We start from the raw sequence: 19,718 nt of genomic DNA, 5'->3' as shown, positions 1-19,718 counted from the left end.
GTAATGACACAGAATAGTATAACTATAAGCAAAATCACTATAAGTCCAGCTGTCTGCATATGTGTTTACAATGGACAATGTTTAATTTTTCTTAGGTCAGTTCTATGCTCTAGTTATGCTGCTGCTCTGTAGTGCATGATTACTCACACAAAATAAACAGTCTGGGAAACACCCCTTTCACAAAAAAAAAACAACTCAAAAAACAGTGGATAGGAATTTTCCAAGCAGACACTTTGGCTCCACACACTCCAGTTACATTGATCTAAAAAAAAAAAAAACCATTTACGTTTGGAAAGTACACTGCTGAGCTTTGCGAAGGATTTTTTTTATTACATTTCTGAAAAAGTCTCATGTCCCACATACACGTACCTTATTTTTCTCACATGTACGGAGAGGTTTGCATCCACCACTAACTTGTTTTAGTAATTTTTAGTCCAATTGAAATCTCTACCCATAAAGCCTCCATACAGTCCACTGAACTTTGCTTGGTTGATCTTAACTTTTGATTTAAATTTTCGTTGTTTAGTGCAGAATTAGATCTATAGTTACTGTAAAGGTGATGGCAGACTACGAAATTCTGTGATAAATCTGCTCTATAACAAATCTCCCGAATAATGTAAGTTGTTGGTAAGTTACTGCAAATTGCTGGTGGGAAAGCATAGAAAACACTTCAGTTTTCCAAGGTAGCCCAAAGTTTCCTTGCAATGCAAATTTGTGCTACTTCAAAAAGCTAGAGACACGTGTTTGTATATTATTGCCGGTGGGAAAGTATATACAAGAGATTAGTCACAGTAGAAAAGATTTATTGCGAGCGCCTAATCTAGTCTGCCAGATAACGGTGTCATAATGGGGTCTCCTAAGCAGGTATACGAGACCCCCCCCCATTTCTCTTATTTTAATCCATTCTACTTGCCATATCAGTAAGATATTAGCAATATAATTCCCATTTGCAGTTCGAAGTGCACAAACCTGAGCTACTTTGACTGAATTTTGTGTGGAGCCTCCAGCATGGTATTCAACGTTAAACTTCTTCACTAGCTCTTCAAACCTAAAATAAAAAAATTCACATGAGAAGAGTTACTGGAATTAGACTACCAAAGAGGCATGAATCATACATTTGCCATGCTGGCAACAAAATATGCAAATGCAGAGAAAAAAATAAAATTTCTTGTACTTGTTAGTATTTGTTTTACATTAAAGAATTTCAAGGAACATATTTAAGGGATATATTTGTATATTAGAGTTATAGTGTGGTTACTCTTAAGTGAGCATATGGAAGAACAGAAGAGAAAGCTACGGAATTAGAAATCAGAATTATTACAGAAGGTAGTCAAGAAGCAGATGTTACAAACAGCAATATTGTCACACATTGGGGCATATTTATCAAAAAGTATCCTCTCCATTAATTTCTATGGGAATTTTTTTTTTTTAAAGGTAATTCCCTATTTCATTTGTACTCAGCTTGCTTTAAAAAAAAAAAAAAAAAAAAAAAAATAGAATACCTAAAACAATCAAGTGAAGCATCAGGACGTGCAGTTAGCCCTTTCCTTACCAGTTAGCCTAACACAGATTTTGATTCAAACCATTGTCCGCAGGTCTCTGTGCTCAGAAACTTTATACACTGTGCGGGGAATTATAAAGGGGCACTCATATTTTTAGGATACACACATTCATTGTACACATTACAAAATTCGATATTTTTGAGATTTATCATACACTGGCCCTTTAAGAACTGAAATTCGACTATTCGCCACCTTAAACCTGCAGAATTTCTGTTTTAGCATATGGTAGACGTCCTGTGATAAATTTTTAGTTGTCTGCAGCCTACCTGACATTTCACTCGAATGGAGTTATTATAATCTGAATCGTGGTTGTGGGTCGATCCTATTCACCCGACTGAAAAATTACATTTTTTTCTTCTAAATTTCAAGTTCATTTGAGCAGTAATGTAACTAGAGGGGGCAGGCCCAGCTGCGCGTCCCTCCGTACACTATTTTCAGGCCGGAATCCAGGGGCGCGCACGCTGCCGGGGGGCCCTGAGGTGGTGCGGGCCCTGGCCCAATTGCACCCCCTGCTCCCCCGGTAGTTACACCACTGCATTTGAGTTTATGCGTTTTAAATAACTCCCATGAACTCGAAATGCAACCCTTGATAAATCTGCCCCTGAGTATATAAAGGAGTAGTTCATCTTCCAAACTTTTTTCAGTTCAGTTGTTTTCAGATTGTTCCCCAGAAATAGACTTTTTTCAATTATTAGTTTTTTTTACTGTTTTTCCAAAATCTACATTTAAAGTTTTAATGTCCTTTCTCTGGCCTTAACAATCTGGCAGCTCAGTAATCCAGGTGCAGATGCTGAACAGCTACAATTTTGCGACATTTAGTCGATACATTTCTCAGCAGCATCTCTAGAGTATTAGCAACTATTGTATCAATAGTAACAGCTGCCTGCGATGAAACCCAGAGATTCTGCTCAGCAGGGACAAAGATAAGAAATGTATCAACTAAATGTATAAATTTACAGTTTATCGGGTCGGCAACCCCCCCCCCCCGAGAAGCTGCTTTAGCCTTTTGCCTGCCAAGAACGTAGGTACTACGTTCTGGCAGGAAAGGGACCAGAGTGCCAAGAACGTAGTACCTACGTTTTCTCCCCCAGCCTCCCTGTGCTGCGATCTGCATATGCTGGCTGTGATCCAGCGGTGCGATCGTGTTGCACACTCCCTAGGCGACATGCGATGGGACTTTAGTTAACCCTCCCCTGTCCCGATTGCCCCAGCGCCAACCCCAGTAGTACTTTATGCAGGATCAGCGCATGTCAGCGCTGCTCCTGCGGTGAGATCCGCTTGCTGATCCCCTAGGCAACGAGCAGAGGCCTTCCTGTTGACACTCCTCCGCACCGATTGCCCCAGCGCCGACCCCACAGGACAGATCCTCCTTTTCGCGATCGGCGCCAATCAGATCTGCGCCTGTCAGCCCCTGCAGCGATGTCATCAGTCAGCGTCCCCCTAGGCAACGAGCAGAGGCCTTCCTATTGACCCTCCTCTTCACCGATTGCCCCAGCACCGACCCCACAGGACAGATCCTCCTCTTCACGATCGGCTCCAATCAGATCTGCGCCTGTCAGCCCCTGCAGTGATGACATCGGTCAGCGATCCCCTAGGCAACGAGCATGGAATCTTCTAGTTTCCCCTCCAACCAGATGCCCCAGCGCCGACCCCATGCTCCAGTCACATGATCACCACGTGTAGCTGCTGGATATAAATACCTGCTACCCTCTGGAGCCGCCCCCTTTGGTCTCTGCTGCTGGATGTTTTTGGAGGAGCCTTCCTGCTACAGCTTGCGGTCCCCCAGTGTCCATTGTTGGTGAGATCTGCCTCTTTTGCACTCCCATTGTACACACTACACACACTTACTATACACTTACTATACACTTACTATACACTTACTATACACTTACTATACACTTACTATACACTTACTATACACTTACTATACACTTACTATACACTTACTATACACTTACTATACACTTACTATACACTTACTATACACTTACTATACACTTACTATACACACACACACTTACTATACATTTTACCTAAATTGATTTTCTTTTAGCATTTATTCTTACTTTTGTTCCCCACTTTTGCATACACAAACATATACACAAAAACACACTTACACACACTTACATTCATACACACCTATTACAAGTGTACACATACATACATTGTATTACTTTGCCTTTGTTTCCTCTCTACCTACTTCTTTTTTCTTTTTATTATATTCATTTTCTTGGTTTTATTGCTGTTGAGCTTGTTGAACTTACTTTTCATTACTGTGTTACTGTTATTTTGCAGTATTCTTATATTTATTTAATTTTCATTGATCTTATACCGTAGCATCTTCAGTTTGTGCTGCATTACATTACTGTTTTTTACTTGTCCTTGATTGTTTCTTGTGTTTATTGGATTTTATAGTTCTGCATTGCCATATATTATTTTTTATCACAGTGTGACTAGTGATCAGGAATTCTGAACCCAAATCACACGGTGTAATCTGCCTTCTTGGTTTTATAGCATTTTTAGTGGTTTAGTGTATATTCGGTTTTGTGCTGCATTTCACTACTGTTTCTTACTTGTTGATTGTTCTTTCTTGTGTTTATTGAATTTTCTGTGTTGGCGTTCATTGCTGCTTATTATTTCTGCAACCTTATTTCAGTGTGATTTGTTATAGGGTATTCTTAACGTAAATCACACAGTGTAGTCTGCCTTCTTGTATTGGTTTCATAGCATTTTTAGTGGTTTAGTGTATATTTGGTTTTGTGCTGCATTACACTACTGTGATCTTTTGCCGTAGCATTTTCAGTTTTGTGCTGCATTCCATTAGGGTTTCTTACTTATCCTTGATTGTTTGTTTCTTGTGTTAATTGGATTTTATAGTTCTGCATTGCCATATATTATTTTTCATCACAGTGTGACTAGTGATCAGGAATTCTGAACCCAAATCACACTGTGTAATCTGCCTTCTTGGTTTTATAGCATTTTTAGTGGTTTAGTGTATATTTGGTTTTGTGCTGCATTACACTACTGTGATCTTTTGCCGTAGCATTTTCAGTTTTGTGCTGCATTCCATTAGGGTTTCTTACTTATCCTTGATTGTTTGTTTCTTGTGTTTATTGGATTTTATAGTTCTGCATTGCCATATATTATTTTTTTATCACAGTGTGACTAGTGATCTGGAATTCTGAACCCAAATCTCACGGTGTGATCTGCCTTCTTGGTTTTATAGCATTTTTAGTGGTTTAGTGTATATTCGGTTTTGTGCTGCATTTCACTACTGTTTCTTACTTGTTGATTGTTCTTTCTTGTGTTTATTGAATTTTCTGGGTTGGCGTTCATTGCTGCTTATTATTTCTGCAACCTTATTTCACAGTGTGATTTGTTATAGGGTATTCTAAACGTAAATCACACAGTGTAGTTTGCCTTCTTGTATTGGTTTCATAGCATTTTTAGTGGTTTTGTGTATATTTGGTTTTGTGCTGCATTACACTACTGTGATCTTTTGCCGTAGCATTTTCAGTTTTGTGCTGCATTCCATTAGGGTTTCTTACTTATCCTTGATTGTTTGTTTCTTGTGTTTATTGGATTTTATAGTTCTGCATTGCCATATTATTTTTTATCACAGTGTGACTATATAATCACTGTTGATATTAGGTTGAAGTTGAGTGGTGTTTTATTGTCTTGTGAGTAAGAGTGAAGCTTTTGTCAGAAGGCTCAAGGGGTTAGGCTCTGGTGTGTGCCAGATTGTTGGCTCTTTTGGCAGGTGCATAGGGCTAACATACTTTTTCAATTCATCAATAGTGCAAGGGTTTTGGCTCATAGGTTTTGTTTATCTTAATTTTTTTCTACCTTTGCAAGCGCTGCAGTAATTTTTCTTTTTCTGGCTACAGGTCATACTGTGAAATCACTTGATTTTTTTCTTTTTGTCCCTCTGATTGTGAGCTTTTTTGAATAGGGTATATATAGAGTCTGTATATATTTTGTTGGCAGCATGGCCAAAAGGTTTTATTCGGTCGAAGAGGCGGCTGCTCTGTGCATGGCATCTAGCTCAGGAGTTTAGCGACTCTGATTCTGAGTATGTGCCCCCTGCATCAGATAGTGAGTCCTCTACTGATGAGTCACCGGGTGGGAGTAGCAGCACTGTTACTGCCCTTGAGGAGCCCATGAAGCTTGAGCAGGATGTGGATGATCAGGTTGATCAAGGTGTTGAGGAAGAGGGCAATAGGGCTAATGCTGCAACTGGAGGAGAGCCTGCGTTGGGGGCCTCCTGGTAATTTTTCCCCTGAAATTCCCCCTTTTACTGCAGTCTCAGGTGTAAAGGTGGACACTAGAAATTTTGAACCCATTGATTTTTTTCAATTATTTTTGACGGAGGCCATCCTACAGGATATGGTCCTCTACACAAATTTGTATGCCGAGCAATATATTGTCCAAAATCCCCTACCCAGATATGCTCGAGCACACGCGTGGCATCCCACAGATGTTAACGAGATGAAGAGGTTTGTGGGCCTCACTTTAGCCATGGGTCTCGTTAAAGCAAATACTTTGGAGTCCTACTGGGATACCACTACTGTGATGTCTATCCCTGTTTTTTTAGCCACAATGCCTAGAAACCGGTATCAGCTACTGCTCCGGTTTCTTCATTTTAACAATAATGCCACTGCTGTACCCCCTAATGAGCCGGGACATGACAGGCTACATAAATTGAGGCCCCTTATAGATAGCCTGTCAGAGCGATTTCGAGAAGTGTACACCCCCTCCAAAAACATTTGTATAGATGAATCACTTCTCTTCAAAGGGCGCCTAAAATTCCGGCAGTACATCCCTAGCAAACGTGCCCGCTATGGGATCAAATTTTATAAGCTCTGCGAAAGCAGCTCGGGGTACACCAGCTATTTTTTGATTTACGAGGGCAAGGACTCCCAATTAGACCCCCCTGGTTGTCCCCTTGACCTGACTTTCAGTGGCAAAATTGTCTGGGAGCTCATCACTCCACTTCTGGGCCAGGGTTACCACTTATATGTGGATAACTTTTATACAAGCATCCTTTTATTTAGAACCCTTTATTGTTTAGACACCCCAGCCTGTGGCACAATAAATCGCAACCGCAAAGGATTGCCCAAGGATCTTGTAAACAAAAAACTGAGTCGTGGAGAAATTTATGCCCTGAGACAGGATGAGCTCCTTGCCATCAAATATAGCGACACGAAAAATGTATTCATGCTGACGACAATCCACGACACGTCAGTAATTGCTGAACAGAGAGCAGGTAGGCCCCCTAAAAACAGACCTCTCTGTAGCAAGGAATACAGCAAGTACATGGGTGGTGTTGATAGAACTGATCAACTCCAACATTATTACAATGCCACCCGAAAAACAAAGGCCTGGTACAAGAAAGTTGGTATATATTTGATTCAAATGGCCCTTCAAAATTCATACATTGTATTTAAGGCAGCAGTACCAGGCCCAAAATTATCCTATTATAAATACCAGTTGCAGATACTCCCTGCCCTGTTGTTTGGTGGCATTCCAGAGATGCATGCAAGTGACAATGTGGCCCGATTGATGGGGAAGCATTTTATTGACACGCTTCCACCCACTCGTGGCAAGCGATTCGCCCAAAAAGCTTGCAAAGTGGGCCGCAAAAGGGGTATCATACGAGATACACGGTACTATTTCCCAAAGTGCCCTCGCAACCCTGGGTTATGCTTCAAACCATGTTTTGAAATATACCATACGCAGCTACACTATTGAATGATAAATTGTTGTGTGTACTGATTGATACTGTATGACAAGAATTGGTATCCCCTTTGCAAAATTTATATTGCATACATCTGGTTTATATGTGTTCAGGGCAATTATATAACTTTTCTGTTGTGTTTAGTTTGGTATTTATTTCCCCGCTGCATTGGGAGGTGTAGTTATTTGAGGTGTAGGTGAAGGAGAAGGGCGCCTAAAATATGTGGTGCGTGATGACTCCATGAGATAATTTCATCTTGCCTGCTGATGATTCATCTCTCTGATGCCACAACATTTTTTTTTACTGACACCTCAAACTCTCATTTCAGTGCATTTACTAAGCCTGTATTTCTGGGCCAAATTTTCAAGTTTTTTTAGTATATTAGTTCTCTCTAGAATTTTTGTTAGAAAGGGCTTCAGTTTTCTTTGGAAAGTGATCTTGGCACATGGATATAATCTGCATTTCAAACATTTAGGCTAGGATTACACGAACAACAACGCATGCAACTCGTCACATGCGACAAAAAAAGATAAGAGATAGAATTGTCGCATGGTGTTGCAGTGTTGATCTGACGCGACACGACTATCGGATGCAGACGCTGCGCACTGCGTCTGCATCAGACAGTCGTGTCACGTTGGATCAATGGTGCGACACCATGCGACAATTCTATCTCTTACTTTATTTTTGTCGCTTGCAACAAATCACATGCATTTTTTGGCAGTGCGTTGGATCGCGCCGGAATCGTTCGTGTTGTCCTAGCCTAAGTCTAGATTTAGGTTTTAGGATCAGCTTCCTCTATAGCCACTTTACTCTTTTGTTTACCAGTTTGTTATACCACTTTTGGAGACACAGGATACTTTCTCTGAAAACTTAATAGCTCAGCTTTCAATGCATTTACTGAGGATATTTTTTATTTTTGTGAGATATATATTTGTAATTAGTATAGGCATTCAGGTTTTTGTAGAATTTTGGTTGATACAGCTATTCATACAGTTTTTGTGTGCTCATGCCACAAATTAAAATATTTATGCTGTGGTGGTATGGTGTATTGAGGTGGGTTGATTTGGGGTGTCAGTGACTATTTGGTGGCAAGATATATTTTCCATAAATGTACAGTTTTTTAATTTAGTGTTCTAACAGTAACCTCCCCCCAAAAAACAAAGAAAAAGCAGCACTTCCAAAGAAATTGAGTACAGATGAAATGAAAGGGTCCAAAGAAGCTCAGCTAAACTTATAAAGGTAAGTAGAATATTCCGTAAGTTTTTATTACTGGTCTTTGGGGAATTGGAGCAAAATCTAATGTTGAATCTTTTTTTTTTGTTTTTTTTTCTCCTGTTTCCTTAGGAAATGTGCATTTCTGTAAAGAATAGGCTCCAGAATATTACATATACAAAGGCAAGGACAGCACTTCTACAAAGCTGAAGGTGTGTATGTTCAGTACTTATACAATTTGTGGGGTATTTCACAGGTACAGGGGGAAAATCCGCAAGGTGTGATTTTAGAGCACAGCCTCAAATTTACCTATTGCCCCAGTTTTTGAATGTTTGGCGGCTGCATCTTTAGGTACACCAATATATGCGGGGTATCTTTTTGTTCAGGAGAAGTTGAAGACAGACCTTTAGTAGGTTTTTTAGTTGTCATGTCAATTTTGGGGAGAAATGTAATTTTAGACCCTTTTTCTCTTTTTTTCAGGTCAAAACATAAATTTCTACGGAGAACTGCGCCCACATATCTGCAAGTAGGAAAGCAAGGATAGTGCTGCTGAATAGCTGCAGGTGTGCACTTTCAAGAAATATATAGTTTGTGGGGGGGTATTTCACAGGTAAGGGGATGTTTAGACTGACGAACTGCAAGGTGTGCACCTAGAGCACAGCCCCAAACTTTCCAACTGAAATTGCGCTTGTGTTTGCAGGTCGCATCTTTAGGTGCACCCATACATGCAGGGTATCATTTTGTTCAGGAGAAGTTGGAGGTTGATACTTAGCAGGTTTTTTTTAGTTGTCATTGCAATTTTTGGAGAAATCTAACTGGAACTTATATTTTCTTTATTTTAGATCAAACTACAAGTTTCTACGGAGAACCGTGCCCACAGATTTGCATGTAGGAAAGGAAGGATGGCACCACTGAATAGCTGCAGGTGTGCACTTTCAAGCAATATATATTTTGTGGGGGGTATTTCACAGGTAAAGGGGTGTTTTGACTGAAGAACTGCAAGGTGTGCACCTATAGCGCGGCCCCAAACTTTCCAGCTGAAATTGCTCGTGTATCGACCCTGTTTTGGGGTGTTTGGAGGCCGCGTCTTTAGGTGCACCCATACATGCAGGGTATCATTTTGTTCAGGAGAAGTTGGAGATTGATACTTAGTAGGTTTTTTGTAGTTGTAATGGCAATTTTTTGGAGAAATCTAACTTTGGAACTTTTTTTTTCTTTATTTCAGGTCAAACCACAATCTTCTACGGAGAACTGCACCCACAAATCTGCATGCAGGAAAAAAAGGATGGCGCCACTGAATAGCTGCAGGTGTGCACTTTCAAGCAATATATATTTTGTGGGGGGTATTTCACAGGTAAAGGGGTGTTTTGACTGAAGAACTGCAAGGTGTGCACCTAGAGCGCGTCCCCAAATTTTCCAGCTGAAATTGCTCGTGTATTGACCCTGTTTTGGGGTGTTTGGAGGCTGCGTGTTTAGGTGCACCCATACATGTGGGGCATCTCTTTCTTCGGAAGAACTTGTTTTTTGATATTTAGGTTCATTTAAAAATTTTAATTCAAGTATTTTCACAAATCCCTTTCTGAATTTGAGACTTTGGTGTTGTTTCAGAAATAAAAAACAAAATTCCAAAAAATTATGTTGCGTTTTAGGGTGATCTGTAGGATGGCAGCTACATTTATAGCAAAAACTACACCACAGCTAAAAACCTAGAGATATGTGGTTTCTAAAAATACCTAACTTATGGGGGTATTTCATTTATATTGTTAGATATGCCATGTTAACCTAGAGATGCCCTTATCTATTGTGTTCCAATGTAAAATTGTACAAATTGCTGTTTTATTATTGGGGTGTCTGCTGGACAAGAAAAGTGGGGTACTAATACATATTTGGTATCGTTGGATTCCGCATACTCAGGGCTTTTAGAAACAGTAACATTTTTGTCAGTCAATGTAACTCTTCTTTGAAATAAAACACAAAATAAAAATACTTTATTCTTTATTTCACTTTTTTTTTTTACATATTTCTATCAAAATTTTTGTTTTATCTCCAGAAAAAGTACAAAATATTGTTTCAGTATTCAAGCCCAATTCATTACGGAAAAAACAATATAGAATTTTCCTTATTTCATGTAGGTTTTCTTGTCAAAAATCCTAAATAAATGTAATGAGTGCAAAATGTCCAAAAACTGCTTGGCAGTAGATGTTCGCATATAGGACAAAGTGGCTGGCAGGGAAAAGGTTAGAAGGTGAAAAACTACACTTTACACTTCAATATTAGAAAAACAGTGACACATAGATCACCAGAAATAACAACTTTTTCCAATTACTTTCTGTTTTCTATCTGAAAACAACTAGTTGTTTGAAGATGAACAGCCCCTTTAAGTTCTGAATGGAATAATGTGATTGAGTTCATGATACACTTACTTCTCTTTGCCTTTAAAGTTTAAATTTACTGTAGCTCTAAGATTAACTATGAGACATTTGACTTTGCAGGTATATTTCAGTACACTTTTCTTCCTGTATTCAGTTGTCATTTCTAAATGACAAGTTGAAAACTTCAGCTGTTTTCAGGTTTTCCCTAGTCTAGCGTAATGCTCCTTCCCCTTTTCTGAGCTCTCCTTTCTGTGAAAGGTGTCAAAGAGGTGCCTGCTGAGTGGAAAAGGTTGCTACGTTTATGTGGTTCATACAAGTATCCCTTTGTTTAGAGCCTACGCCCTAGACCGGGAAAAAAAAACATGACTAAGAGAACATCTTAGTGCAATTCATGGGGATAAATATTACTTTTTAGATTCCACCCACACCTGATACACATCATCCCCCTGAAAGCCTACAACATGTGCTGTAAAATGGATATGCAAAATGAAAAAAAACGATATTCTGACAATTTGCAATTGGTTTTCATTTTTAATTATTTGTGTTTTTTGAGTAATTTAGGTATAATTCAGCAGCTCTGTAGTTTGCAATTTTAGCAGTCTGGTTGTTAGGGTGCAAATTACCCTAGCAACCATGCATTGATTTGAATACTAGACTGAATATGAATAGGAGAGGGCCTACATACAAAGATGAGTAATAAAAAGCAACAATAAAAAATCTGTAGTTTTACAGAGCATTTGTTTTTTTGAAAGCTGGAAAGAGTCAGAAGAAATTAATTAAAACGAAAAAATATTAAGTAAAAACTATAAAGAATAAATAATGAAGACCAATTGAAAAGTTGTTTAGAAATCAGCCATTCTATAACATACTAAAAGTTAACTTTTAAGGTGAACCACCCCTTTAATACATTAGGCCAAATTTAGTCTGTCTTCCATCATAATATAACTGCTAATAAATATTGTCATTTTCGTACTCTCAAGTTGGGAACTCTGTGTATATTTATATAAGCTGGGGGTTCCACGACTGCACTAATGAATTAGCTCTCTCTCCCAATGTCAGCATGTTTGTTATATTTCTTTGTTTTAACTCTCATGTTCACAGTGCCTTTTCTTCTTCTGATACAGATTCTGCTCTAGTTTTGCTTGATGGCAGTTGAGAATTTGAAGTCCAAGATACTGTTTTCAGGAATCGCATAGTTTGCAAGCATGATTTAGTACCTAGTTCTGAAAGCTCTTGCTTACGTACATTGAAAACACTAGCCGTCACAACATACAGTACACATAGAAAATAAATGTCACAATATAAGGCTGATTAGTAAAATTAGCATCAGAATTTACTCAGCAGTGTATCATCATCTTATATTACAGACAAACCTCATTTTCTGCTTGATAATTTGTGACGACCCCTAAGCGTAGCTTATCAAAAAAGAAAAAAGCTGTAAAACCCCACACTTCTTTAAAATTGATTAAGGTCTAATTATAATAATAATAATTTTTCAAAGTGAGTTCATAATATTAAAAATTTTAAATAAAGTGTCAGCAATTCATGAATAAAAGCGTATGCGAAACGCGCGTCGGCTAACCTTGAAACTTTTTTTTTTTAAAGCTAATTATTGCCAAAATCTATTTAACCTCTTTTTTTTTTTTTAATTCAAATATCGGATCCATAGAATTTTAACAGGGGTGCAGCGTTACAGGCACAGCATTCATTCTCCTGATTCTCATTTTATTCTAAGGCACTGAGGATTTGTTGGTTTTATAGTAGAGTCGGTTTCTCCAGCAAGCTAGTTAAATGTAGTATACGAGACCACAGTCCTCAGTGTGCTGACTTTCTCCTACATGTGGTGTCCCAGGGCTTAGTATAGAGGTGGAGCTCTCCCAAAGAAACTAGCTGCAATTTTTCTATCTTCCATTTCTCATTTATTCATTAATTGCCAACGCTTTATTTAAAATTTGTAATATTATGAACTCACTTTGAAAATTATAATCATAGCACTAGCACTATTTAAATCATATAGGAAGAATGAATATTTAGATTATTCATTAATTGTGCGTAGAAATAAAAACATTGGAAGTCACAGCACAAGCACTTTAATTAATTTATTACATATAGCACAATTGATATTAACTGTATGTTGGCACCAAATTGATTGGGAAATAAGCACATGACTACGATAGCACTAAGCACTTTTATAAATTATATTTATATATTTTATAAATTATTATAATTAGATCTCAATCGATTTTAAAGAAGTGTGGGGTTTTACTGCTTTTTTTCTTTTTTGATAATCTTCATTGGTTTATATACCTCTACACAGCTAAAAATTAAGTAATATAAGTTTGAAGTCCTGGATAATTGTTGCTATTGAGAAGCTGAAACTTTAGGCTGATGCAATAAGTTCAGTATATAAAATATCACATTTTTAGCCATATTCTTTTTAGGGTTTAGTTCTCTTTTAAAAGAGAAGGAAATGTTAAAAGTAAGTTTTATCAAAAAGGTCTATATAAATAAACCAGTAAACCATCAGAGTAATGTTTCTCTGGGTCCTCTGTCAAAAAACACTGCATTTCTGTCCTTATTGTGTTCACATGGGCTTCTGTATCAGACTTCCGGTTTTCAGCTTAAACCTCCAGAGCTTGGGCTTGAGCATGCTCAGTTTGCTTCGCTCTCCTTCTAACTTTTCCCTCCTCCCCTCCTTGCTGTAATCTGAGCCCAGAGCGAACAGGGAGAGACTTAGGCAGGAAGTGATGTCACACCAAGCTAATATGGCAGCTGCTATCCTAAACAAAAAGTTTCTAGAGCTGTTTTCTCAGGTATGGTAAAGCATTCTACAGAATAAATATAGAATTCTAGTTTGCACTATTGTAGATAATCTACAATAATCATTAGCTTTACTTGTTCTTTAAAAAACTTAAATGTGCTTTTCACCTTCCAAACACTTTTTCAGTTTAGTTGTTTTCAGATTGTTCCCCAGAAATAAAGACTTTTTTTCAATTACTTTCCATTATTTATTTTTTTACTGTTTTTCCAAAATCTAAGTTTAAAGTTGAATGTTCCTGGTGTTTGAGTCTGGCAGCTCAGTAATTCAGGTGCAGACTCTAAAGTGTTACAATTCTGCAACATTTAGTTGATACATTTCTCAGCAGCATCTCTGGAGTATTAGCAATTATTGTATCAATTCTAACAGCTGCCTGTAATGCATTAAACGCAGAGATTCTGCTCAGCAGGGACAAAGACAAGAAATGTATCAACTAAATGTATCCATTTACTCTCTTTACTCCAATATCTCAGACATTTCATGTCCTAATGTGGCTAACTCGGTCTACTGTAGTACTCACACCACTGCCCTAAATGAGCTTGCTACTATAAACACTAAACGTTCTAGACCCAAACCACTTCAACCTTGGCATACTGCTCATACAAAAGCGCTCCAAAGACACGCACGTGAGAGTTGCTGGCGTTCAAAATCAGACTTTTGGAGCTACAAATCTGCCCTGCGCTCCTATAACACCACCCTCTTCCAAGCCAAACAAACATACTTTACTCATTAACTCCCTTTCTAAAAATCCAGCACAACTTTTCTCCACCTTTAACACTCTACTTTCCCCTTCTCCACCCCCTCCATGCACATCTGTCTCTGCTCAAGATATTGCGGAGCACTTCAAAAACAAAATTGACACCATCAGAAGGGACATTACACTACTCAACCCCCCTAGACTACCACCACCCTCCCTCCACACTCCACAGTCTCTCCTGTGCTCATTCACCCCTGTCACTGATGAGGAAGTCTCAAAGCTTTTGGCCTCTTCTCACCTTACTACCTGCCTGCTTGATCCAATTCCCTCAAAACTTCTCTGCAATACCAATCCTTGTCTAATCAAAACCTTAAAAGAGAAGGAAAGGTTAAAACTAAGTAAGCCTTATCAGAAAGGTCCATCTAAATATACCAGTAAACCCCCAAAGTAATGCTGCTCTGAGTCCTCTGTCAAAAGAAACACCACATTTCTTTCCTTCTATTGTGAACACATGGGCTTCTGTATCAGACTTCCTGCCTTCAGCTTAAACCTCATTGCCCTGGGCAAGATCATGCTCAGTTTGCTCCTCTCCCCCCACCCGTCCCTTCTCTACTGTAATCGGAGCCCAGAGCAGGGAGAGACTCAGGCAGGAAGTGATGTCACACCACATTAATACTGCAGCTCCTATTCTAAACAGAGTTTCTAGAGCTTTTTACTCAGGTATGGTAAAACATTATACAGAATATTCTAACTTGCACTATTGCAGCTAATCTATTGGCAATAAAATGCCTCCGTAGCTTTCCTTCTCCTTTAACTCACCTATTTAATCTTTCGCTCTCAACTGGACTGTTTCCTTCTCAACTAAAACATGCTTGTCACCCCCATTCTGAAAAAACCCTCTCTTGATCCCTCCAATCTTGACAACCTCCGACCTACCTCTCTGCTACCTTTCATCTCTAAACTACTTGAGCGCCTAGTCTACAATCGACTAACCTCATTCCTCTCTGACAATAACCTGCTGGACCCCCTACAATCTGGTTTTAAGACACAACACTCCACGGAAACTGCCCTGACTCGACTAATGTCCTTTTAACCGCTAAAGCCAACAATCATTTCTCACTACTAATACTGCTTGATCTCTCAGCCGCATTTGACGCTGTAGATCACCCTCTCCTCCTCCAGTCCCTCCATTCGCTTGGCCTTCGTGACACAGCCCTGTCCTGGTTATCTTCTTACATAACCAATCGATCCTTCAGTGTCTCCTACAATGGAGTAGCATCTTCTCCCCTACCTTTTTCTGTTGGGGTTCCTCAAGGCTCTGTCCTGGGGCCATTACTATTCTCCCTCTATAATTCCTCCCTCAGCAAATTAATCAACTTGTATGGTTTCCACTACCACCTCTATGCTGACGATACTCAGATCTATCTCTCATCTCCTGATCTCAACCCAGAACTCCTAACTCGCTTCTCCTCCTGCCTGTCCGCTATCTCTACCTGGATGTCGCAAGCTACCTTAAATTAAACCTCTCTAAAACTGAAATGGTTCTCTAACATCCCCGAAGTATCCATCATAGTTAACAATTCCACTATCACCCTCTCTCCCCAGGCCCGGTGCCTTGGGGTTATCCTAGATTCTGCCGTCATTCACTCCTTATATCCAGTCACTTATTAAATCATGTCACTTCCACCCAAGGAACATATCCAAAATACGATCATTTATCACCCAAGATGCTGCCAAAATTCTTATTTAATCTCATCATATCACGTCTAGACTACTGTAACTCTCTTTTAATTGGCCTTCCCCTCCAGAGACTGTCACCTCTCCAGTCCATAATGAACACTGCTGCGAGGCTCATACACCTCAGCAACTGCTCCTTCTCTGCCTTGCCATTCTGTCAATCCCTGCACTGGCTTCCTTTACCTTTCAGAATCAAATTAACGACACTGACTTTCAAAGCACTTCATAACTCTGCCCCATGCTACATCTCTGAACTCATCTCTATATACTCATATACCCAACCGCTTACTACGCTCCTATACGGACCTGCTACTCAACTCTTCTCTCATTACCTCCTCACATGCTCGCATTCAAGACTTTGCAAGGGCTGCACCCCTCCTCTGGAACTCTCTCCCACGGTCTGTCCGACTTTCTCACAACCTTTCTGCTTTCAAGAAATCTCTTAAAACGCACTTCTTTCGAGAAGCCTACGCTCACTCTGCTTAACTACGAAACAAAACACCACATACAGTACCACATTTCTCACCCACTTAATTCGATCTTGCCCACTCCCACACTTTGTGTATTACTCCCTTTAGTATGCATAGTGCCTTCCTCACCTTTTTGTACCTGTATTGATTGTGATGTATGTAACTCCATATGTTCTATGTATATAATTCATGTGATTTAGTTGTATAATCACATTTACTTTACAGTGCTACGCAATATGTTGGCGCTATATAAAAACATGTTAATAATAATAATTTAGAACAGTTTACAGGGTCGCGACCCCCTCCTAGAGCTGCTTCAGAAGGTAAAGAATGACACGTTACACTTCAATATTAGAAAAACGTTGATCTATCGGAAAACATCTATTTGTTTGAAGTTGAATCACCCCTTTAAGCAATTGTTTGGTCATAAAGTGACTTGAATCTGGTGTCTTTGAATATGTATGAACATTTTTTAATGTACCATTACCTCATTATGATTGTATTATATGTTAAAAAGTGACCGATGGACTACAGCTGGCCATCAAGTAATGGAAAATATATTTATTTTTCTTTTAAGCATATGAAAATGAACCTTTGATTTTATGGCTACCTATTGTAAGCTGTAAAATACAGTACTATAAATTATATTTATTTTGTGAAACATGTACTGAAACATTTTGTTAATCCCAAGACAACATAAATATTTAAAGATATTAAAGACAATTAAATCATATAAAGGATTTAGGTTTTGAGTAGAACCAAAATTAGTAATAGTTATATAAAATTTAGGGAAGACTTACAGTTCCTTGTGTTTATCTTCAGCCAAGATCTGATCATTTGCTTTTAAGCCATACCTAAAAATAAATTTACAGTGTTAAAAAAATGCAATTTGCAAACCTGGTAGAGGATCACTCCGTGGTGCTCGCTGGAAGAACCCCGGGCCGGTGCTCCTATCAGCAGAAAACTGCAACAGCCCAGTGTTATTCCAGCGAGCAGTTTTCTGCTGATAGGAGCACCGGCCTAGGGTTTCAGGTAAGTAAATACATTCAATTGGTGGTGCCTAACATTTGACACCCCCAAGTGGTAAACTACTTTCCTTCTCATTTAACAAGTCATATAACTTGCTCACACAGAAGTGAAATATAAAGTAATTCACCTAGCGATTACAATTTAAGAGGTATCGGAAATCAGTATAAAAATTCGATTAAGGAAAAAACCTGGAAGTCATGGGTGCATATTTTCTGCATAGGTATAACTGTACCCTAAGAATTGGACCATTCACCACAAATATTTTTTGTTAACCTATTCTAAACATCTAAATGTTTAACAAATTGTGGTTATTCTATATAGAAATTAGGAAATTAAGGCAGGTTCCAAATATACACAATATCAGTATAAAATTTTGCATACGCAGCTTTCCTTCTATGTGACAGTACAGGTCACTATAGCTTATTCATGGAGATTGGGCAAAAGGAAAAAGAACCATCAACATACAAATGGTTCTACAGTATTAAAGGGGTTGTTCACCTTCCAAACACTTTTTGAGTTCAGTTGTTTTCAGATCGTTTCCCAAAAATGTTCTACTTTCTATTTATTTTTTTAAAGTTTTTCCAAAAGTTTAATGTTCCTGTCTCTGGTGTTTGAGTCTGGCTCAGTAATACAGGTTATGATTCTAAATGGTTACAATTTTGCAACATTTAGTAGATTTTTCAGCAGCATCTCTGGAGTATTAGCAACTAATGTATTATTTCTAATAAGCTTCCTTTAATGAATCCCAGAGATTCTGCTCAGCAGAGACAAAGATAAGAAATGTATCAGCTAAATGTATCAATTTAGTACAGTTTACAGGGTCAGCAACCCCCCTCCCAGAGCTGCTTTAAAAGGTGAAAAATTACACTTTATACTTCAATATTAGGAAAAAAAGGTGACGCGTAGAAAATAGAAAGTAATTGGAAAAAGTCATTATTTCTGGTGATCTATCTGAAAACAACTAGTTGTTTGAAGGTGCACAACAGTAATTCATCACTCCAGCATTATGCCAACCAAATTGGTTAAGTTTATGCAAAATTGATTCTGGATTACTTTATGAAAACTAGAGGGATTTGGTCATGATTTTTATGGTGTAGTTTTTTTTTTATTACTAAACTACTCAGTGTACATTGCAAGATATTCATTCTACCATTTAACATTTTATTTAAAAAAAATAAATGTACATTTAGTTGTTATTTTACAGCCACCTCAGGTCATTGTGCCTTATCGTTTCTTCTACTTTATGTAACTGAAGGAGTTGCGACTTGGGTAGCCGGACTTGGATTTTTACTATTGAGAACTGTTCTCATATCTACAACTAGGTGGGGAGCATTTAGGGAAATGCAGGCGTCAGGTTGTGGTTACCTTCTCATTGTTTTGCAGATGGGCTGCTGGGGGGAAAGGGATAGCTCCAACTTGCAGTGAAGCAGTAGGGTGACAAATTTATCAGGGCACAAGTGACATGACTGAGGGCACCTGGGAAAAGAACAATATGTCCTATTGTGCCCTGCTGCCTGACCGCAAGCCAACTACCCAAACGAAACTTCAGAACTATAAAAGCAAAATTAAAAGTGGCCATATTAATCACTGTAAAACACCATCTTTAATGTTTAGACAGATTGACAGATAACTTTAAGTTCAGACAGATTGACAGTGCGGAGTAAGTAGAAGAGGAGGGGTTGTGGTGGTGCGGAGAGGTGAAAGGGATGCATATCGATGGAAATGGGTCTGGCAGGGGTGGGGAATTGGTGACTGGATGGTGGGCCCTTGACTGGGGTACCTAGCATGCACCTGGGTACCCCAGTCCAACATCGGATGGCTAAACAAATGGCAGCTTAAGTGCAGAGAATTTTGCTCTAAATTGTGTATCTTCACTTAAACCATCTTTTATGTAACCGATTTGTCTAAAGGAAGTAACATGGTTAAGAGGAAATATGACCTGGGATTTGGACTTGGCCTCTGTGTTAAAGGGTTTAATTCACCTTTTATCTTTTAGTATGCTACATAATGCCTAATTCTTTTAAATTGGGCTTCATTTTTTCTTTTTTATAGTATTTGAATTACTTTTATTCTTCAGACTCTTT

At 38.7% G+C, this 19,718-nt stretch overlaps 1 protein-coding gene across 1 annotated transcript in view; it reads right to left on the bottom strand.

Moving 5' to 3' along the window:
• Positions 1-19,718, bottom strand: part of adk.S (adenosine kinase S homeolog) — a gene marked incomplete at its 5' end in the record, with an annotated part of 132,430 nt that overhangs the window by 47,685 nt on the left and 65,027 nt on the right. The window contains 2 exon segments of the mRNA NM_001092888.1: positions 970-1,048; positions 17,406-17,459. Of these exon segments, the coding sequence (NP_001086357.1) occupies positions 970-1,048; positions 17,406-17,459 (133 nt within the window).

This window comes from Xenopus laevis, chromosome 7S (genome assembly GCF_017654675.1).
Source record: "Xenopus laevis strain J_2021 chromosome 7S, Xenopus_laevis_v10.1, whole genome shotgun sequence".
Taxonomy (NCBI): domain Eukaryota; kingdom Metazoa; phylum Chordata; class Amphibia; order Anura; family Pipidae; genus Xenopus; species Xenopus laevis.
The sequence above is the reverse complement of the archived record's forward strand: the minus strand, read 5'-3'. Positions and strand labels throughout refer to the sequence as shown.